The sequence below is a fragment of the Athene cunicularia genome, assembly GCF_003259725.1.
Source record: "Athene cunicularia isolate RWA chromosome 2 unlocalized genomic scaffold, athCun1 chr2_part1, whole genome shotgun sequence".
Lineage (NCBI taxonomy): Eukaryota > Metazoa > Chordata > Aves > Strigiformes > Strigidae > Athene > Athene cunicularia.
This window is the reverse complement of record NW_020799095.1, coordinates 5896834-5920426: the sequence shown is the minus strand read 5'-3', so window position 1 is coordinate 5920426 and position 23593 is coordinate 5896834. Positions and strand designations below refer to the sequence as shown.

Here is a 23593-nt window from a genome sequence, read left to right as displayed (position 1 = left end):
GCATCACAGAGTAACGCACCACTTCTCTACGAGGGGACTGGGGCAGACAGGAAGATGTGTCTGTGTATGGACATGGATTGGCACTTTGGGAATACATCTTTTCACTGTGGGATAAACACTATGCAATATGATATTTGTGATCCTCATGATCAAATATGAAACAGCTTCCTAGAAATCACTGGTTGACTAGAGAGGAAAAACTTCCTGAAGGTCTTGCCAAGAACAAAAGCAATCCCATGAGGACCTTCAGCTTTTATTTCAACAGGGAGGAGGAAAGAGAGCATGAAGTGATGGAGAGCTAAATTCAGTTCTTTACAAAATGTCCATATATTTACATTTGTTTTCTGTGTGCTGTATTGCTTTTGCAAGGCAGTTTGTTGTTTGTTTGTTTTTTATTTGACACAGATCAAATACACTGAAAATGTTGTGTAAGAAATACTGGAGGATTCCTCCCATTTAGCCAGCACAGTTTGCTTGGTAATCTAAATGCAGAATGCCTAGAAGCTAGTCAAAAATATTTGCAAAGCTGTGAGATGCTGTGCTATTCCTAGCCTTCACACGACTGGGAAATGGTGACCTGACTGTAGGCAGTCTCGCAGTTCTCAAAGTTAAAAGACAAGTGAAACAAATTCCAGCCACCAACCCGTTGAGTCAGGACTAGGCACCTGTGGAAGACAGGGGTATCTGATTATATTCCATCTCACCAAAGACTCACCGCCGCCCCTGTACTAACCTACACCGCATTAAGGCAATGCCCAACATCAGCACATTACAGGCATGCCTACAAAGATGCACACACGGTAATCCTACACTGGAACAAGTCTGGCATTCTGGCTGTGAAGCATCCCTGTGTGTAGGTAGAAAAAGCTATACCTAGTGAAGGATCCCACTGCACCATAAACACATCCTACTTACGTACCTATAAACTACCCACCTGATTACTAGTCACTAAAGAGCACTGACATAAAAAGAAGAGCAGCAGCAAACTCCCCCATCCCTTGCAATAAGTTTCAGGGATTGTTTTGCCCTTTCAGTTCACAGATGCCTCACCTTGTTGCCCCATTATGCAAAGTGAAAGGGGGCCTTGTTGAACAGACCAAGGGCAGTTGATAACGTGACGTTAAACTGACTGTGCAGGGGTAGACATGAGGGTGCTTGTCCCTAGTTAAAATCTGCTGGGTTTGGGGCAACGTGCCTTGGTCGGGTGGTGAAGCCAAAGCGCAGAGAAATCCAGAAGCTGCAGCAGGGCCGAGGGAGTATTCGAGGTGCTGCGACACCGCAAGGCTGGCTTGGCTCAGCTCAGCTGTGGCCCTGCTGGCTCCTCAAAGGTTTGGGTTGTGCTACCTTTAGGTAATGTCTTGCTGCAGGAGACTCTGGACAAAGTGTGGGCATTAGCAGCCAAGGCGTTTGTAACATATGTCTAGATACCTGTGAGTATAAGGGTAGGAAATCATCTGAGTGTCAGCGTAGAAAACACCGCTGGTATTTTAAACACGTACGTTGCACTGAATCCCCGTTCCGCTGTCCCTGTAAACACCATTGTGCTTTTCATCTGCCACATTTGCAGCAGCAGCAGCAGGGAGATTTCCCCTGAAATGGGATTGCTGACCCAGCGGCCGCCCGGACAATGTGACGGGCGCTCCCGGGCAGCACAAAGCCCCCCTTCCAGAAAGCCATCGCACAAAGCCGAAACCCTGCGTGAGCCCCAACCTGCTGGGCTCGGCACATCCCTCCCGCCAGTGCCGGGCGAGGCGGCCGGGCTGAGCGGTGGCGCTCGGCGGGCTGGAGCAGCATCATGCCCTTGCCGAGGCGCCGGTCGTCCTTCTTGGGGCAGCAGCCCTCTTCCTCCACAGCCGAGAGCTCAGGGCCACCCGGCCGCCGGGTGAGCGTCGGAGGTGGAGGGAGCCTGTCGAGACCCCCCGGCGTCTACGTGGGCACCGTCCCCACTGGTGGCGTGAGCAGCTTGGGCACCCGAGTGTCCCGCAGAGCCCTGGGCATCAGCAGCGTCTTCCTCCAGGGTCTGCGCAGCTCCTCCGCCGCTGTGCCCCTGGCCCCGGGGTTGGAGAAGAGCAGGGGCCTCTCCTACGAGAGCCTGAATGGCTGCTTGGTGGAGTACATCGAGAAGGTGCGAGCTCTTGAACAGGTCAACCAGGAACTGGAAGAGCACATCAGAGTCTACCTGGACAAGAAAGCGGCCAGCGTGGGCAGCTGGGGAGCACTGCGGGAGAACTGGGAGGCAATTTACCATCAGGTGAGTTCTGGAGCACTTTCGGCAGCCGCAGGGACAGGGGGGAGCTTCATGAGTCATTAGCAACCCTGAGCGCCGAGAGTTGATGCTGATGATGAATGCCGCCTGATTTCAAGGCACGGCGCCCTAGACAGAGGGTTTTAAATCTATCTTCATGATAATTAGCATTATCATTACACAGTGTGTTGTGGAAAATGCCTATTAAACAGGAGAATTGCCTCAGGCATCCTGTGCATGGGGGAGATTGAAATGCACCCCAAGGCGCGATAGTCTGGGCTGATTAAAATGGGTGGGGTTTTTTCTTAGTTTGTTTTTTTTTTTTTTTCTTAGCTGTGGCTATTACACTAGTCATGAAAATTATTAAAAGAAAACTGCTAGGACTGAATTAGTTTATCCCTCAACATGATATCATTACAAGCACGTTGGGTTTTTTTTTAATTAGCAATTCAGATTTTTACTTTATTCCCTTGTTAATCACATTTTCGAAAGCTCTATTTATTTAAAAGAGAATAATTATGTGGCTACAAATGAGTGATTCGCTTCCTTCCCTTTCTCGCCACTGCATGATTCGTTACTCCCACCAGCACAGGCTGCGGGTTCTCCAGGGAAGTGTTTATTGTGGGGGTGCAAAATAGTGTTTGTATTGATCTCATGGACAAGAAACAGTTCCATTTGCTGACCAGTAAGGCCAGTAAGACTTTGCAGGCTGATATCCTTCTTGAAGCGAACACAGGGCTCTGTGTCCTGAGGTCTCACTGCACCTCGCGAGTCCCAGCTTCTTGACTCCTAGCCAGCAGGAGCAGACAGGACCCCAAAGAGCTGGAGCCTGGAATCTTCCACATCTCTTCCTGGCAGCACTTGTGCAGACACGGAAAGTGCTGCTGGCAGGTCTTCAGAAAGACTGAAAGACAGCTTTAAATTCCCCAGGACAATTGTGTGTTCTGCCTTGGGCTGACCAGAGCTTTACTCTGGCGTAGGAAAGAGGGAGCATTTTTATAGTGCGCTGCATTTTTAGGGCAGGTCTTCATCCAGAACGCGCTGCAAATGTCATCTGAACCCTGAATGTGGCAGCTTAAGCTGTTGTACAGAGATCATGTCAGCCCAGTTAAGCACTGACTTTTAAAGATATCTTTTTGTATGGGCAAATGGCATTGCCACTGCTAATCCTATAAAGCTTCCTGAAGGGACTAGCTGAAGGCAATGGGTGCTCTGAATCTGGGGTGCTTACGCAAAACCATACCCTCAAACCTATCATCTCACTGAGGTAGATGGGGGACTTGGATGTGAGATGAGTGTTAATGCTTTGCAGCCACCATCCCTTGTTTTCCAGATGAGTGGCCCATTTTGCAGTTGGAGACCTCACCCGTAAATCCTACCAGGGTTTATTGTTAAGACCAAAAATGTAGAACCATAGGTACTTTAGGAAGGACTGTCTGATTCTTCTTTATATGAAACCCCAACATTGTAGTGCAGATGGACTTAATCATGTAATAATTTTTCACCCAAATTGCTTTCCTTTTAACCCTTCTTCGTATTGTTATCCTGCCACATTGCCTCCACCTCGCCTTCTTATGAGTAAATCAGAGCAGCTCATAATGAAATCTACCTTGAATATTGGGCTCTTCCTGTATAAAATCAGAAAAATAAAGCTATGTAGTAGTAGCATTTGCAAGTATCATAGAAAATAAGAGGAGAGTAGCATCATTCATATCAAACTATTAAAACACATTAGAGAATACATAAAGTTTTCCAAATTACTGCAATTAAATCAATAAAAGAGGCATCACTTAGTGGGTTTTGACTTTCTCAGATATAATCTGAGCTGCTATGTACAATTCTAATAGGTTTCTTCTCTTTTTTTTATATTAAGTACCTAACCAAAAATGAAAGTAGGAACTCATCCAGCCCAAACATCAATTAAATCATTCATTCTGGAGATAATTGGCAAAAGGATGCCAGCGTCAACACTGAAACTGCCACATTTATTAAAATATCATCAAAATCAATTGTTGCAGAAACAGCTACAATCACCCAAAGTCAGTACTCTCCTGTCAGGAAGCATCCCAGTAGGAAAAGTAAAAGGTGTTCAGGAGCGAGGTGTAACAGAAAGGAAAGATACCTGGCAGATACATTTCTCGATGTAATTTTTGTAAATATATTTAGATTCTCTGTAGATGTCCACATCTACCTTAATGTGACATATCCTTTTTTCAGCTTCCTGCAAAATCTGAGGATTCATTTTGACTCCCAGCCAGCCCTGCACATTCAGCCGGGTGGGATGCCCAGCAGCCATAAAACCCCTTAATGCCATTTGCATGAAGCAGCTGTTAAAGTTTTGGGGTGGAAAACCACTTGAGCAGTCACCCACTTTAAAACCCAAACACCCATGATAGGAACAATTTTTGAACAAGAAGCAGCAGAGAAAAATACACAACTTGGGGCGGAGTTGGGGGGAAGTGTCTAGACAGGAACCCCTACTTCTTGCCTTGCTGGTGGGAAGACAAGGATATATCCACATAGGACTCTTCTGTCCCCAAAATCAGAAAGGTGATGGGCCATCTTTACAGTGGGGTAGGAGAGACACCAGCAGACCTGAGGTCCCATTTCCCTCCTGCCCTTCCTGTGATGTGCCCCAGCATCCCAAATTTGGGGTACTTGTCCTCCCAGCAGTAACATCTGGGTGCCAGCATTTCTCCCAAACATAGAGCTAGGGGAAAAAACGTTGCAACGAGTGACTTGGAGGGTACAAGTGGAGGGTCCCTCAGGGGAAAAAATACTCATGATTCATTGCAATTGTCAGAGCTATTACTGCAACAGGGGATCACTGACATGAGCTGAATGATGGGAAGCCACTATCCAGCTCACAGCATTAATTATCCACCTGGGCAGCTGGTTTTTAGCAGAGCAGGTGAACACACACTAACTGAGACAGGTGCAAAATTTTTCAGGAAATGAGAAATCCTTGCAGAGGAATTCATGTGTCAGAAATACAAATTCACCTCACTTTACTCCAGGCATAATCTTTTTCTCAAGGCTTCATCCTGGTCTTTTTGTGGAAAATTCCCTCTAATCAAATGTGTCTCTTCTGCAGAATAGGAGGTTGTTTGCAATGGCAGTTCCTTCCCAGGGAGCAAGACAGCACCTGGGAAAAATGGATGCTTGAAATAATCTCAGCAAGTTTACGGAGAGGAGAAGGTAGCTCAGCCTCCGTGACTGTTCAATTACGGCTGCATAGGAGACACAGAGATTTATTTTGTCTATGAGATGGCAGGCAGTGCAGTTCAGGTCACAGGAGTAAACACAAAAGCAGAAGAAGGAATCAATGTCCTGGACCAATTTTATCACTGCTGTGACTCCTGTGCACAGTTGGGAGCATCTGAAAGATCACCAGAGTTTTTCTATAGAGTTACTTTTATTTACACCTGGCCTTACTGTCAGCATTTACTCAGTGTTAATATTAAGCCTGGAGAATATACAGGACTGACAGCCCAAGGAATCACCATATTTGGACTCGCACCCAGTAATTTATTTGCTGCGGGGCCAGGAGAGCTGCTGAGTATTATCTGTAACACACTGTAAGGCAACACAGTGCATGATTAGTGTCTGTAATCTGGTGAAACAGCATTCTGCCACTGATCTAAGGGCACAACAAACTCCCACAAAATGGAACAAAGCTTGGTCAACTGCCATACAGAGGATGACAATAAATTAGTTTTAATTATGTTCTCTCAGCCACCTCCAACGGCATAACCTTGGACTACCTACACATACATCTGTGAGGTGGGAGGGGTGAGGTTTTCTTCTGGTCCTTAGGCAACATTACAGTTTTTACAGATTGTTTCTTCAGTAGGTATCTCCTGCTTTGAGAACCAGGAATTTTTTGATGCAGTCCCGCTTACTCATAAAATATTTGATCTCTAAATGAAGTTGTGTTTTCCTGGAGGAAGCAGGAATTGGCAAAGGACCCATCAATCTTCCCCACCTCTCTCACCTTTCCCAAGGAGATGCAACAAATGCCACTCTTGCTACCTTTGAGGTTTCCTCCCTCAGGCTCTGAGAAAGGGGTTCAACACAGAAAACGTAACCAAAACTGTGACAAGTTTACTGCTTGGCATCTGAGCAGCAGGTACTGGGTTGCGTGATTTTAGAGTGATTGATCTGTGAATCACAATGTGTTGGATGCAATGGACTGATATCAGGGAATATGGTATTTCTTTTCATGGAAGGAAAGACTAGACTGGTATCTTCTGATCTTTCTCCATGGAGGCATCATTTGCTTTAACTGAAGTGAACATAAAAGCCAAATAATTTTCTATTACATGAATAATTAAACCATGAGATTCATTAGCACAGGCCACAAATTCATCAGCATTCAGAAAAGGATTAGGCATTTGTAAGAATAGCAAAAGTATACAAAGCTATCAATAAAGCATAGCTAAGAATTTGAAAGGCATAATAAAGTTTGCAATTCCAAACTTGGTCAGATGTCTGTTAAAAATCAAAAGTTGCCAGCCATAAAGGATAAGTTGTCCCCATAAGTGTCTGCACTACATCATCCTTTATCAAGGCTGGAGTCTGAAAACTCCCTTGAAGTGGCTGGTTTTTCTCATTGCCAGTCATAACGCAGTAAATGGGCCATACGCTGATGCAGACTTTGATAAGGGTTTTTTTGCTAAAAATTAAAATTGTTTTCATGTCCATAAAACTGCAGTGAAATAAAAGAAAATTGTTGCTGCTTTCTAGTTAAGATGTTTTATGCCACAAACATTCAGTGTTAATTCAAGAGCTAAAAAAAAAAAATCTTGTTCAAAAGGTGTGTATGCATCACAGATGCGAGTGTTGAAAGACAGTACGTGACTTAAAGGAGCTATTATTAGTACTAAAATTTGCATTTTGATAATACTTCTCACCCTGACCATTTAAATGCCACACGAATATCAGTGAATTAAGCCTCTCAGGAGCCTGTGAGGCAGGACAGCCATTGCCTTCTGCTTTACAAGCAGAGGATGCAATATCCAAGTGCTTGCAGCATTGCGAGCCCTCTCATTTCCAGTGGACACAAAGAAGGGTGTTTCCTAAACTGCTGCATCATGCATTTTGGTACCTGTGTCAGCAAAGTGGCTACGAATCCATCTCACTAATGCTGTGTGTTTGCATCCAGCTGTTTGATTATTAGGAGAATTAAATCAAACAAAAGAGCCACTAGATGGAAGTCTTACATCTCTTCTTCTCAAGCTTAGAAAAGGACTGTCACAGCTCATGCAAGTCAGAGAGAATTTTTCAGGAAACCTGGTTTCTAGATAGAAACTATCCTGTAATTATTTATCCTTCAGGTTCCCTGTCGGATTTAAAGCATACACAGGTGGCTTCCACAAGGGCTGACAGGCTGATAGTCAGCCTGCTGACTACAACACTCATCCCTGAAGACTTCCAAACATCAGACTTTTTGAAACCATTTTTACTTACATGGCACAGTTCAGGTTTGTGTGCAGTTTTGGAAAGTCCTGGACTTTCTCACTGAACATTTGGCATTAGCTGCTGATCTGTGAAGAGGGGAGTTGGGTATTGACAGAGTCCTCAGGAATATGGTACCAGGGGTCTGGTAAAGACATCCACTGAGGGTCAGGTAAAAAGTCAACCCAAATACCTCAAAAAAACCCACAAGATTACTACTGAAAAGCACTTTTAAAAATACTTTGTCTCCATATAGAGGCAGAAATCCAGGCAGTGGCAAATCACCAGCTATTCCCTGCTTCTGCTTTTGTTGCAGCCCAAAAGCAATTTTACAAAGGATTCAGCCTCTAAACTTAGTCATTAACATACCTCTGAGTGACACTGTGCAGCTCACACGATTTAATGTTACTTTTGCTTGTGGGGTGTTCCAAATTCCCGCAAAGACGTTCATTTTCGTCAGACTTTAGGTCATATATTGTAACCGTGTGGGCTCACTGCCGCAGGCGAATGGATTTGTTTTGACAGAGCAGGGCAAATCACAGGGCAGCATTTCTGCTCCCGGATTTGAGTCAGAAAAAAAAAAAAAAAAAGAAAGCAAAAAAAAAGCTTCTGTGAAGATCCACACATGTCTGAGTTGACAGGAAGACGAAATAACTTCTGCAGAAAACAAACAAACAAACAAAAACAAAACAAACCCCACACCAAAAATTCAGAGCTTTGGTCAAAGAACTGCCTCTACCTCCATGATGCTGCCATATAAAAACTCCATGTCTTTGCTCCATCTTTCAGGAGAAAGTCAGGTCTCCTGGTGCAAGGGGACCCAAGGACAGCAGAGCAGTACTCCTCCAAAGTCCTGGCTCTGCTCAGCTGCGCTGAAATGCCACAGAAGTGACAACCCAGGGGTTGGGGAGTTAGGCCAGTGCTGGTAAAGTCGGGTTGCAAAAAGTAGAGAGAAAGAAATAAAGGGTTGAATGATGAAGAAGAGCCAGTTCTGTGTGCAAGAGAGCACACAAAAGTCTTCTGTGTTTGTGTGCTTCACGGCAGGATGGGCTGGTGTGCTGTCAGATACCATCTCTTTGCCCACACCTGGGGCTTTTGTAACATCTCTGGCTCCTACACATTCACTGTGATCTCTTAATTTTCTCATGCCAAAACTGGGGCTTTTTTTCCCAGCAGCAGTATTCACAGGACCTCTCTTCTCTGTCTAGATGCTATTTTCATGAAACGCTGGAACTGCATGTCTCTGAGATGGCCTACCCCTCTATCATATCGGTTGGAATTGGCCAAGAAATCCCAGATTTATTAAAGAAAAATTGGCCACCCATGCAATGGCGTGAGCTCTGTTTCCTTCGGAAGTCAAGCCCCAAGCTGGAGCTGACAGAAATGGAGGTTCAGCCCCAGGCTTCCAGCCACAGCCACCTTCCTTTTTTGTTTCTAACAGTAGGTGAGAAGTAAGCAAACCACATTTTTTTTTTTAACTCTCATGCCTCCTCAGATTTAAAAGATGCAGAGTGGTTTAACTTCATGATCCATTTTGGACTTCTCAGTGTGGGGAAGAGCTTATTCCTCCAGATCTCTCCTTATGAGATGCCTTCACATATTTCACATTTGTTTGTCCAAACATCTATAAGATATTTGGAGCAGTGAGCCGCTTTTTCTGAGGGGAATGTCAATTATCATGTAGAAATGCTTCAGCCTTGCATGTCTACCTTCACCCCGTCACCAAGCAGCAGGCCAAAGAACAGGTAGGACCACACTAAGGCAACAATCCAACTTGTAATACTTGAGATAACTTGTCTGGACGAAGGCTTGATGTCTCCATGTGGCATGGCCTGTTTCACCTCAGGAGAGCAGAGTGCTTCGGGGGATTTGCAATCTCATTTAGTTGCAGACTTAATTATCTAAAGAAAGATTTCTGCTTCAAGAACTCTCCTGACCTGATTAAAAAGCTGCTCTTATTCCTGTGGTGGTTTACATTCAACTGCAGATCTCCATGAGTATCTCCTGAAAAAGACCAAAGAGATGTTCAGTTTAGCTCCTCCAGAGAGACAGCATGGACCACGGGATGGCTGGAGCTCCCAGATAGTTATTTGCAGAGATGATTGCTCTAATCATGGTACCGAATTCAGCATGTCTTCGGTCATAGCTCAGTGCACGTGTGACTCCAGGGCAAGTAGTGGTCCTTTTTTACCTTTTTATCATTTTATATATAAAATCTTGAATCACAACAAGCTGCTATGTCACAAGCCTTTCAGGTTTGGTTACCCCTCAAGTGTCTCCTGGGCATTAAAGATACGCCCCAGAGCCATAGCGATGATACCAGTCTTATTTGCACAATCTTTCCAAAGCATTTCACATTTGGTGTAATAATCTTTGAAGACTGCCTGCTTCTCAGGTCTCATATCTATCACAAGAGCTTACAGGATCCCATCAGAGAAGAAAAATGATGCTCTGGGAGCTGAGGACGGCTCGCAGGCGGCATGAGCAACAAGTATTCCTTGGCTCACTGAAGAGGATGACCCTGAAGAGGACTGCTGATATGGGAAGTAGAATAGGAACTGCATAAGTGCTACTTAAATTGTATCTAGAAAATATAAGTGGGACTTAAGTGATGAACATACCTTGCACACAGTAATGAATTTTGCCCCTTGCAACCAGCTGATGATCAGAATAAATCTGTTTCCACAAGAAGATGAATGCTTAGGAGCAATGAACAGCTTGATGAAAAATTACAGCCTATTTGCAGAGAATTTGTGAATTTATATATACAAAGTTAATTGATTAAATTATCTGGAATGAGTCATTTGAACAGCCCTAGGCTAAAGGATTATTTTCAGAACCAAAGCTATACATCTGTTTAAGATACATGTAGAGTGCATATAGCTAATATGCTGAAGTTCTTCATTGCTTGAGCTCTGTTGTCTCTTTCTTCTAGGTGGGCGAAGCAGTTCTTGAAAATGCTCGTCTTATGCTGCACACCGAGAACATTCAAGCCTGTGCTGAAGATTTTAAAGACAGGTAGTCTTGTGGTGGCAACTACCTGGCCACTTTCTTTGAAACTTTGCACTGGCAAACTCTTACTCTATAGGGGGGGTGATGCTTAGTGAGTAGAATGGACTCGTTCTTTTAAGTCACATATTTAGCCACCTGACTTGGGAGGGGTTTTGTAAGAGCAAAATAATTATGATGCTAACATTATTTTGGAAGATCTATAGTGTAAAAAAAAAAAAAAAGGTGCATTAGCAAAACTACTTAAGCTATTCTTTGATATACAGACATTGATCTCTTACAGAAAGTTTAGTATTTATTCAAATTTGGTTTGACATTTTATAAAGGCAAACCTCCACATGATTTTTAGTTTTAATTTTCAGTACCACACAAGTGCTTTTGGAAGCAACAGTCATTCTGCTGCAGCAGCTGAAAAGTAAAAACTGCAACACTACCAACGTCAACATGGAAATGTTAGATAAGAAAACAGAAATGGGCTGCGCTGATTTTTCGTGTCTTTACTGAGATAAATGAATAGTAAAAAATCTTAAATACTGGCAAACTACTAATTTAATGTCTTTCTATTTGCAAAGCCTAACATTCACGTGCATGAAGCTCTTTAAATTTTATTCAGGAGACATGATCCTTCTAGCTTTTACTCATAATGGACTCTTTCATTTACAAATAGCTTTTTGCAAGATCTGTCACACAAACTGTATTTCAAAATAATTGATTTTTATTTCTTATGATTTTTATCATCCCTTAAACTTCTGTCTCTCTGGTGTTATTTTATTTAATCACATCCAAAACTGTGTTAATCATATTCTTAGGTTTGCCTTTTATTTCAGAAAGGTACAACTCTGATGTACCTTTATGGCTTTAAGTCCAGCAAGCTACACTCATATTTTGTTTTTAAAAATATTTTTTAAAAATATCAGCTGACTTGGACAAGTGGTCTACATAACAAAACAATGCCAAGTCAATCCACTGCATAGTAAAGCTCCTAATTCTCACTTGGGATCAGCTGCCACTTTCCCAGGCTGTTGAACTCCCAGCAAGGAAGGTGGCTCTCAAGGGGCACAGTGCAGGACTTGTTTATGAAGCCAGGTCCCATCCAACCTGCCAACCCCCCTGTCTAACCTCCGTGGCCACCAGGTCCCCAGGTTGGATGGGCTTGACACAAAAGCCTCCCACCCAAGGAGATTCTCCATGCAACCCACCCAGCCACATTTTCAATGGAAAGCCTAAAGTGAAAAGGTACAAATGAGCATGATGCAGCAAGTGACGCTGTGGAATAGCAACTGCCTGTCACAGTTTTCCCTACCATTGCAGCCACAGTTTAGAAATAAGCTGTTTGTTTTAACAGCAATTCTAGTTGACAAGCCAACCATTCAAATTTCCTCTTTATTTTGATACTACTGAGATTTGTTCTTAAGGATGGACTGGGACCCTGGAACATAGGCCAGATTTCCATCAGCATGTCGTTAGTAAAAGTAATGCTTGATCTATGTGTGTTTTCTTTAACCATAGCTCTGAAATTTTGTTTTTGTAGATGAATGAGCAGTTATTCTAATTGTACAGCCAAACAAACAGAGAAAAAGCCACACATAGTCATACTGTATATAAATACCAGATCTCACAAGAGAGCATGTGCCTCTCTGTCCTTATTCAGGAATCCTATCAGGCTGATAACCACTGTAGCACAGCCTGCTAACTTGGCCTATTTTATTACACTCTGAATTAATGACAGGGTACTTCAGGCAGTTAAATTCAAGTATAGCGAGACAAGGTGAGAGCACAGAATATCTTCTGTGTTTCTGTGCCTTTGTCTGGGACATACGAGATAACTAGCACAAACAGTGTCATTTAAAAAAAAAACATTTTTATTTCTTGATGAGTTGTGCTGCATTAAGGTTTTGTTTGTTGGTTCTTTTCTCTGCAGGTATGAAAACGAGCAACCATTCAGAAAGGCTGTGGAAGATGAAATTAATTCTCTATATAAAGTGATCGATGATGCTAATTTAACTAAAATGGATCTGGAGAGTCAGATAGAGAGCATGAAAGAAGAACTAACTTTGCTGTCAAAGAATCATGAAGAAGTAAGTCCAGACTTGGGACACTGCAAAGCCAGCATGTGCCTGTTTCATCCAGCTGGTATCATACATCTAGTGCAAAGCAAGCACTGCCACATCTGGGTGGGGGGATTCTCCTGAAACCTGCTCCTATTTCTCTCTCCTCTGTTAACTTAAAGCACTGACCTCTGAAACATGATCAGATTTAAGTTTTAATTATTTTCATCTGATAAATATGACACCACATGATGGTCATGGGGTTGCACAGTCACGTATGTGGACATCTCAACAGCAAAGTCTGTTTCTCAGACAGAGAAGTAAAGAGAATATGTGTGTGCAGGGAACAAGCTCTGGTCCTGCTACACTAACACTGAGAATTAACCAGGTTCCTCTGAAAATATCCTGCTTGGTTTATCAAGCTGCTGAGTTCCTGAAACCAAGCCTCTCCTGAGCAACGTACCACTGAAGTGACTCACAGGGACAGGGACTTAGGAGAGCCCATTGATACCCAGTTTTGCAATACCTTCCCACATACTCATTACATTCACCATCATTATTTGCATGAAGGTGGTTTATTCTCTTCAATTTCAGGATTGGACCCAAATCAGCATCTTTACTGATGAGGGCTCCAACGTGGAGCTACTGCTAATCCCACATAAGGGACAGCAAACAATTTTGCTGATGCCTCAGAAGTAAAAGAATTGAGATGGCTCATGGAAGTGAGGTGCTTACAGGTTATTTCTCCAACCACAAGATTTCAGCAACATTGGCAGGCATATGGAGACTTGGCTTGCCAAGATGAGGTTGCTTCATCCCCTCTGTACTTTCATGAGTCTGGTCCCAAGGCTGAAATTTTGCAGGAAATAACCAGTGGCTTCAAGCACCACTGCATGTCATAAGAAAGATGGAGGTTGTTTTATCTAGATAACAGGGAAAACAGAAAATTGATAGAAATACACAAGATCCTCTTTAAACCTCCGTGTATTGCAATGATTTTTATGAAACCAGAAAAGCTAGCACTGGTGCTGTTTTCTGCTCATATACATGGCATAACGAGAACACCTTTCCAACAGACCCGCTCACTCCACATTTAGCCAGTGAGAAGCCCTTGCAGGGTGGAAGGATGCTCCTCTCTTTATCCCCAGCACAGACTTGGTTTCCCATGGTAGCAGTGACAGGGGAAGCTGTGCAAGAGAGGTCACAGAATAAAGGCTGGAAGCAACTACTGCAATTACTCCAGCTGAACTCTGGTACGATAAAGTCCCAAGGACTTTCCTGAACTATTTCCAATCTTTCCTTCCTTCCTTCAGTGTGTCCACTAGGAAATCCATGCCAAGTCCTTTTGTGAACTCAAGAGTGGGCACATTTTGAGGCTTCCATTCTTGCAAGGTTCATAATTCATATAATACCCATCCATTTTTTTCCAGCATTGTCATTGTCAGGGGGCATTGCTTACAAATACAATTCCCAGATGCTTTTACACTACCTTTTTTTTTTTTTTTTTTTTTTTTATTGTTCAAAGGATTGTGGTGCCAGACTGTTCAGATACATGTGCAAATTTTATTTATTCTTGCATTCCTGAATACGATGTACAACTGATGTGCTACCTTTAAACGTGCAATCCTAGACACACTAATTCTCTACTGCTTACATGTTTTTGAAGCACTTATATGTAAAGAAGGAACAGAATGGTGTCACAGAGAAGGATAGTGCTCTTCATCTAACATGCACAGGCATAAAAGTGCACAGGTGGCTCACACAAACTGTGAAGCTGTAGAGATCCTGCTGTTTTGTGCAACTTGTGGTATCTCCCAGTAGATGCACTGTGCGGCGGAGAGGGAAAAGCAGGGTTTGATTTGCTGTAAGCTGTTAGCCCCTTGACCTGGAGTCCACATTGCAGGTTTACTGGCAATATGGCTGTGGTGGTTTCAGGTCTCAGGTGTGCAGAGTGCATGTGTCAAACTGACTGCTGGAGAAACTTGCCACTGTGAGAGAACTGCTCCAGGCAGTGCCTTGGTGGAGAGCTTCAGTCTCCTTCCACCAAGGGGGAAACCACTTCCAGTACCCCAGATCTGCCGCAAGACTCCCCATGAAGAAGCAAGGCAAATCCACATCTGCAAATGAAACCCTCCAGTGCACTAAATCATTAATGTAGAGACACCTTTCGGGACCAAATGTCATTACTCTCTCTGTGTGTGGCACCAAAAGAGCTCTTCCTCGAGCCTGTCTGAAGCTACTATTCCGTTGTCCAGTTCACCTTCTTTTATGTCTGTTATTTTTGTTTAAGGATGTGAAGGTATTATACAAGCAGCTTGCTGGATCTCAGCTGGAAGAACTTGATGTTCCCATGGGAAGTGGCCTGGATGACATACTGGAAAAAATCAGAATCCACTGGGAGAGAGACATTGAGAAGAATCGTGCTGAGACAGGTGCCCTGCTCCGTACCAAGGTAAGCACTCTGTAACCCACTCCAACATTACAGGATTTGAAGCAAACACAAAATCTGTCTAATGCTCTGCAATAACTTTGAGGGTTGAGTTTTTCTTGAAACAAAAAAGATAATAAAAATCTAAATGATTTTGGCCCAAATACATGGGAAAATATGCTCATAAATATCAATGGCTTTCTTGGGATGCACAGAGTTAAATAGTGGTGGAAATGGTCCTGCTGATATCACAGATCTATGTGGGAGCCTTCTAAGGGATCTGAAACGTTGGCTAAGAAAAACAAACTTAATCAGTTGATACCTTCTGCCTAAGATAAGCCACAGTCATTACCCTTCTTACTAGGGCCGTTCCTCCACGGAACAATTTACAGGGGTCTATAAATCAAAAGGGCAAAACATTGCTCTACACTAATTAGACAGCCTTGAAATTGTTTCCTTTGGCAGCAGTAGGAAAATTGGATATTAACTTAGAAATTAAAAGGGATGATAATAGCCATTCCCTTTAAAAGTCCTCTCCTGATGCTGAGTCTGAAACAGCCTTTTCCTCTGTCATGAAGGATCACTGTTTTTTCCGAAGTGGCTGGCTGAAGTATTTTTTCAGAGCTGAAGCATTAATTTCATTGGAGAATCCTGTATGTTTGTAGTCATCTCATTTTGAGTTGGCTATTACAGCAGAGCATGGCACAGCAAAAAGTAACTACAGCTGTGCTGTAGAAATAGCAAAAACATAGCCCCACCCTGTTCTGTGATACAGAGTTGCCATGAGACGAGTAGGGGGTAGTGAAGGCAAACAGCAAGAAAAAAAAAAAAAGGCAAGAAATATGTTTGTAAAGATATATACAATCAGGTGTTTATTTTCAAAATGAAGAAGAAAAATCCTGTGACAAGTGATACCAAGGGTGCTAGGGAATGTAGAAGAAGCCAACCAGAGTTTATCCCAGAGGTTCCAGCAAGTTTGTGAGCCTGACAGACTGTTACTAAGCAAAGTTTTCATAAGGTTAATCTGTGGGGGCCTGATTTTCAGCTTGTAGAGCCCAAAGGAAGCTGGTGACACAGTAATAAACTGCATGAGCCCAGAGAGTGCCTCCATACAAAGCATATGCAGCCCTGAAAAGCCAGAGCATCCTCAGTACCCTCCTCAGCTTTTCCCAGAAATTCTGTTCCTGGCCTACTGCCAGGTTTCATCAAAATGAGTATTACTCTGATGGCACTGAATTCTTCAGTGTCCCCACTTTCCTGTCCTGCTTGTTCCACTTCCTCCTTGTTCTCCAGTGCAAACACACCCTCACTTCTTTCTTCCTATTTCTTCCTTACCTTCAATATCTGCTCTTTCAGCTGCCCAGAGATATTGTTTGGGGGGAAAAATGCCACCTTGTACTAGACTGATCACTGGAACCCGCTACTGTGTCTTTGATACTTATCCCTTCCCAACTTGTCCATCTCAGTCTAAGTTCTTCCTAGTTCAAGTTGTTCCTGTTTTGCTTTGTAGGTTGTTTTGGTTTTTGGTTTTTGTTTGTTTGTTTGTTTGTTTGTTTTAAATAGGAGGAAGAATCAGAATATCATAGATTTCAGGGAAGATCAGTTCTGGTTCTGAGCAGGTTCTGGTATGATATTCTAGGGGGTTTTGTCCCCAAATATACCTCTTAAACCCAGATGATGCAGTTTTGTATCTCATACGGATCTATTCAGATTATTACTATTTATACAGATAACAAGAGTTCATATTTTCTCATCTTGTGGATTTATGTCATCTTATGTGGCTAAATTGCACCATTTAGTTATCCACACTGAAAAATGTGCCCTCACTCTTTTGCCACATCAGAGAGAGAAATTCCCTTCTCTCCTTTGCTCTTCATTACCAGTTTATCAATCTCTCTCTGTGAGGTTTTCCTCAGTTCCTAATATTTTCATTTCCTTTCTCTGGACTCACTCTTGGTGGTGTTGTGACCAGGTGAGACCAAGGTATTTCAAACTACATCCTAGCACTGACTTAGACATCAGGGCAGTATTTTTGTTCTTTTCTGTGTAATTCCTTGTGTCCTTTGCTTTGTCTTATGACTAGATTTGCAGTCTTGGCTAGATTTTTCACTGGTATTCAGGCACCAAAACATACCAGTTAACATTCATACCTAATGGGATTTCACATGGGACTTTTTTAGATGAGTAAGTAACCTCAAAACTCAAGGCCATTAGTTTGATCTCTTCACTTTTTTGTCCATAAAGCTCAAAACCTCTTCCTGAACTGACACGAGTGATTTAAACACTTGTAAGGCACGCAAGCTATTTAATATTTTCCCCTGAAAAATGCTTTATTTAATGATGTGATGCTGTTCACATTTTCAATTAGTATAGTTCAATTCCACACATCCACCCCTGCTCATTGCTAACCTGTATTGTTTTCTGCCATCCATAAATCCTTCTAGTTCATGATTCATCCTCAAGGCAGTAAACCTTAAGGCATCAAGCTGTTAAGCTTCTGTCATATTGGAACTAGACCTTAATCCTTCTCTTCATGTCCTGTCTCTTGACCAGCTGTTGATCCATGGCAATGCTCTGCCCCGAGCACACCATGACACAGCTTCCTCTGTCAACCCCTATGCTAGATCTCGTAAAAGGTTTTGAAAAATCTCATGAATTATGTCAATTGTTTCTCCCTTCTTTGCTAGTTTGCTACCACATTCCCAGAACTGTTAAGATCTTATGAAAGACACTTCTCTTCTGCAGATATCATGCTGATCAGACCCTGGATGTTGGTGTTCTATCCCTAATCATCCTTTAATTATCTTGATTCCATGAAAAACAGACTAATGAGAGATTCTGTGCTCTTGCACAACTCCTGGCTCAGAACTGTGCAGACATGCTTGAGTCTACACATTCCTAGAGAGCTCAAGCACCAAAATGATAAAGATTTAGGGGGATGATTTCACCCTCTCCCTCCATCAATCCAGTTGCTTGTGGGCACCGCAGTTCAGTATAGCCTTTCACTTGTTGAACATCTCAGGAATAGGAAGGGCAGAGCCCCAGAAAACAACTGATTACCTAGTGAAGAGGGCACAAAGACTACATCTGCCCTTTTCCACAGAAGGAACACCAAAGCTGAGGCCAAGTTTCATACCTAGCATCGCCCTCCACATGGATTGTTGAAGTGACTCAGCTCCTAATCCTGCAAAGAGGGTGGGGAAACTCTGTGTGTACCAAAAGCTTTCAAGCTCATTCAGTGTGTGCTTACATGCTGTGTCATCCCTCTTTAGGGCCTGATGTGGCCACCTCCACTGACTCCATCTGCCTTTTCTATCATTCACATTACTAACATCAGGCAGTCGTGACAGCTTCGGGTAACTCCTGGAGGAGTTTCAACATCACCTGTGGTGAGGGCAAGTGGGATTTATAGGTAGCATTTGGGCCATCAGCAGGGTAAATGTGAATGAGAGAAGCCAGGCTTCAGATAATGGGTGTAGGCTGTAAATATAGATGCAAAGGCACCCACCCTGCCCTACGTATCTCTTTAAAAAGAGCCATTTATAGTCCTTGTACCATAAGAACATGCAGACTACATTCTCAACACAATTTAGGAGACACAAATTACTCCAGTGGCAGGTCCATTTTCATTAGGCTGGGCTCACAAGGACTAGTGAGGTGGGATTATGTCTCTCTAAAGCACAAGCCCCCTATGAAGTATTTCTGGAAAACACAGGCTCCGTGCAGTTTGCTGGAAAGGACAGTTTTAGTGTTTGGCTTGAAATTCAGCCCTCTGCAACACAGGGTCATAAATCCCAAGTTCTGTTTGAGACTTAACTGGTATTTAAGTGACCTTTTGCACCTGAGGTTATTTCATTCACAATGACCAAGTTGTGGGGTTCCCATAATGGTACCAAAAACAATTATAAAAATGACTTATGGTGCAGGGTCCCAGATTTTTTAAAAATGTTACCTTACTTTTAAAATAAAAGAATGCCTAGTCAGGAAAGCAGGACAGGGTCAAGATGAATTTTCAGAGTGGAATAGAAGTATTTTGCATAGTTTAACTTTAGCATCAACCAGAAGAAATGTAGGTTTTGACTGAAGAATTGTACTTGCTAGAGAACCCAGAGCTCTGGATTGAAAACCTTGATCTCAGCCCTCATTAAAAAGTATAGATATTTTATTTTTACTAAGGTACCTTTTCCTTCACCTATTTTCAAGGAGCCTGAACTACATACATATAAAAACCCACAAGCAGCAAGAACATGAATAAGAATATCTTAATTCAGTTAACAGACATTATTTTTCTGATCTCTGTGATATGACTTACAGACTCATAGAATCCTACATGAAAAATCAAGGTGTGACTACTTCTGAAATCCAGCTAAGTGAAAACACTTCCAAATTTTATAGTATAGCCACAAAATGAAGAATTACAGCACCATTTTCTTTTTATAGGTCATTTTAAATGTACTAGTATGAATGCTGAACAGCTTTTGTTGGCATAGATAAAATAGATACACTTACATGAATAAGCCATTTTACAGTAAATGCATAGAAAATATGATAATTTTGACACTAAGAAGCATGCAGAATTGTTCAACCACGGGATTTAATATACAGGAATCAAACTTAAAGTCAGAATTGCCACAAGCTGTGAAAATATTAACTGTCAGTTTGGTATGTAAGGAAATTAAAACATAATTTGAGTAGGCTGTGACAACAGTCACCATCTTTTACCAGCAACAGGCCGAAACGACGGCTGCCGTGAGAACCCAGGAGGAAGAGCTGGTGGAGGGCCTCAGAACCGAGTTCCATGAAACTGCCTGCAAAATACAGAGCTTGCAAGCAGAAACCGAATCTTTGAGAACCTTGGTAAGTAATGTTGGGTTTTCAGTGGGTATATTCTGTGTGAATTCGACATGCCTTCTGTGGAAAACATTCCCATCTTGGGATGCAGACAAGAATGAATCCCATTTTCCCGCTGATACTGTTTTCAGGGATGCCAGACATTTCTGGGCTCTTCTTGATCGACGTAGTACGCTAAATGTACCACATTTAACAACCAGGTCACAAATTTCCATCTTCAGTGTCTTCATACTCGATAATAATTTCACTGAAATTGCTGGGTGGGTAGTACTTGACAATGTGAAGAATATTTGTGCCTTGTAACCAAAGTAGTTCAACCTTTGTAATGATAATACACATTTTTCTAAGTGTCTAAAGAAAGGAATTCTCCATTTAAGCATATTCCATAGAGATATTGGCTAAACCTGAATAAAAATCTCTATGAAGCATATGAAAACTGACTGGTTTAATGTCTGCTGTCCTGCCCTTACAGAAGAGGGGTCTGGAGAACTCTTTATACGATGCCAAACACTGGCATGACATCGAACTGCAGAACCTAGGCTCTGTCATTTCCAAGCTGGAGGCAGAGATGGGAGAAATCAAAGTAGAAACAGAGCAGCAGCAACGAGATCGTGAAAATCTGCTGACCAGCAAACAACAGCTGGAAAAAGACATTGCTGCGTACCACTGCCTTCTGGATGGAGAACAAAGCAGGTACTTGTCCTTCAAAGCAAGTATGCACGATGATGGACAACATGTGCTCCCTGGGAAGACATTTTTGAGATTGCTGGAAGCAGGAGGACTAGGGTGGTTCTTGCGTTTCATAAGGCTGGGTGGTAGATGGTGAGGTTTGAAGAAGTTGCCACAGGGGAATAACACCCCAAATGCAGTTGTGCAGAGATTCCTGATGTATTGGAGATGGGTGGTTTCTAGCACTGCCATGGAAGGAGGAGGTTCAGGAATACACCAATAGGTCTATGAGTGTCACTTCCCTGAAGATTTGAGATGTGAAATTAAAAAGCTACTACAGCATCTGGTGGCTACAGTAGTGGTTGCAAAGCAGATGTGTTGTTGTTTCCTGCCTTGGTTACATTATGACTTCTCTCCTCATCCCACTACACAGTCTAAATATTACAGCTGTGATCTTGGGAAAGCTCCCTTTCTAAGCACACAAGTGCCCCCCCCCCCGAAGTCCAAGGACAGAATCTGGCCCACTGGCTGTACCTTTTGTGAAGAAATGTAGTTCAGACTCTTAACATTTGTCCTCTGGGAATAATCTGTAAACACCTTTACGGTGGTTGGGTTGCTTGGTTGGGCTTTTTTAAGATCCTTAATCACTATTAGTCATGAAACATCTGAGAATCTGATCCACAGATTTTGACTTGTTCTTCCACTCAGGTCAGGGGTAAATTGTGTTATAATCAGATCCTGCTGCAGTTGATGAGATTTCACCAGCTGAACCGAGGATAGTACTTGGTTCAGCAATTTCCTGATTAGTATAGTAGTGACCAATTTTTTTTTTTTTTAATTTTCAGCTGATTATGGAACTCCAAGACCACATAAGACTATTTCTATAAAAGCAGAAGAAGATGTCACTGCCAATTATGTTCGTGGAGGCTAAAAACCCATCAAAGCAGCCTGCTTTATTCAGTTTGATTCAACAATCGAAGTAGGTTGTAGCTTGAACAACTTTATTAGACCCTCCTCATGTAATTGCTTTGCTTACAGATTTCAATTTACTCATGTTGTTAAAATTATAATAAAAATAAAGAATATCAGGTTTTTTGTTTGACTTTTTTGTCCTTACAGTATTTTTCATGATGGCTGAAGGGGGCTGGATTAAGAACCAGCTCTTCACTTTCCAGCAAGTAACTGCTTTCTTTTGATAGTACAAATATATCAAGACTGAGCTTACCCCGCCACTGTGCACACAGCATCCACACTGAAATGGCAAGCACACTGTTCTGTCACAAGACCGTCAGCTCACTAGTGTGAAATCTAATTAAAATCATGCTGAAGCAGTTGAAGTGTGCTATTAACTTGATGCAATATATAAGCCAGCATAAGCACTAATGTGAGCATCCCAGAAGTACTTAAGAGACATGTTTTAACTCTAAATTTCTGGAAAATCTGAACGTGAAGGAGAGCAACAGCAATTCTGTCTGCAGTCCAGGTTACATCCCTTTACTGTATACTGAGAGTCCTAGCCAGGGTGTCTGTTTGTGCAAATATGATACTTTTTGATATATTGATGTAGGTTTTTTTTTTTTTTTCATGCTTGGTTCTTTCTTGACATCAACATCCCTTAAGGTAGGTTGGCCAAACTTGTTTTAAACAGGCACCCATACAGCATCAACATGTAGGTGATCCTAGGTAATTTATTTTTATGGTAATGTGATGAAAAAGATTTGCCACCTCTCACTTTTGACTTTCTTTTATAGTTTAAACATTGATATCCTCATTGTATTGAATTTGCAGTATGGTCATATAAAGTTCCCAGATGGATCCTGCATTTTCAGAGAAACATAATGAACCTTGGCCCCTGTCACACAAAATCTTAGGCAAGTGGCCAGCTTTCCTTCACAAGCCCCTGCACAGGAACGAAGCTAACCACACAGGTGTTTGTTGGATTAGGATTTTACAATATCAACAGTTATACAGGCTGACAACACAGTTTATTAAGGGGGCTCAAAGACTTCTGAGAAACGGCATGTACTAGGGAACATAATGGCATACAGCATGTATGAGAGGTGTCTGTAGATAGTTTGATCTTTAATTGAAACATTAGCTAACAAAGCTGCTTAGTTTTTAATGACCGATAAAATCAAATGCACTCCATATCCACTCTACTTGATCCATTGGTGAATAACAAGGATCAGCACACAAGTGTCATGCCTTTCCTTACACATTCCCCCACAGATGGAAAATCCTTCCTGATACAGTTATTTAACAAACAATTTCTCATTTAATCTCTGCAAAAAGGGCATTTGACATGTACCGCCTGCAAGATTTTGATCAAAAACATACTGGATTAAGAGATTACCCAACAATAACCAAAAAATGAAGGCCAGTGATGGCAGATTCCCTTTTTTTCTCACAGAATGTAGGCTACTCAAAGCATCAATACCTTCTTACACATCAGTGCAGAATTTACCAAGCTGAGACCCCATCAAGCATAGTGATGATGACAGAAAATATCCACAAATGGTGGTACAAAAGGTGTGATGGGAACAGACTCGTGGGTTGTTGTTAACTGGTTGCTGTCCAGAAATAGTCACTTTTGACATTAGTGACACATAACCTCCCTCTCATTCTTGATACATAAGAAAGCAGTTTATCATTTAAGAAGGAAGAGAGAATTTACTAATGATTTGTGCATTTCTTCATAGCAGCCCCCTGATAGGTTTTCAGGTTTTCTTTCTGTCTCATGTGTGCTGTAATTAGAGACATCTTCTATCAATAATCAAATTAATCCTATAGCATAAAATTATACAGTCTAGCATCAGATCTCCATTATTTTCTAGTGATACTTCAGGTATGAATACACTGCTGGCTATCCCACTGTGAAACTGTTCT

At 42.2% G+C, this 23593-nt stretch overlaps 1 protein-coding gene across 1 annotated transcript; it reads left to right on the top strand.

The window, feature by feature from the left end:
- The first annotated feature begins 1675 nt into the window (after window positions 1-1675).
- BFSP2 (beaded filament structural protein 2) lies at window positions 1676-21802 on the top strand. Its single transcript, XM_026843701.1, has 7 exons — window positions 1676-2251; window positions 10638-10720; window positions 12633-12789; window positions 15050-15211; window positions 19913-20044; window positions 20511-20731; window positions 21553-21802. The coding sequence occupies exons 1-7, from the start codon at window positions 1796-1798 to the stop codon at window positions 21554-21556; spliced, it is 1215 nt and encodes a 404-aa protein (XP_026699502.1). The 5' UTR covers window positions 1676-1795; the 3' UTR covers window positions 21557-21802.
- Window positions 21803-23593: the final 1791 nt, after the last annotated feature.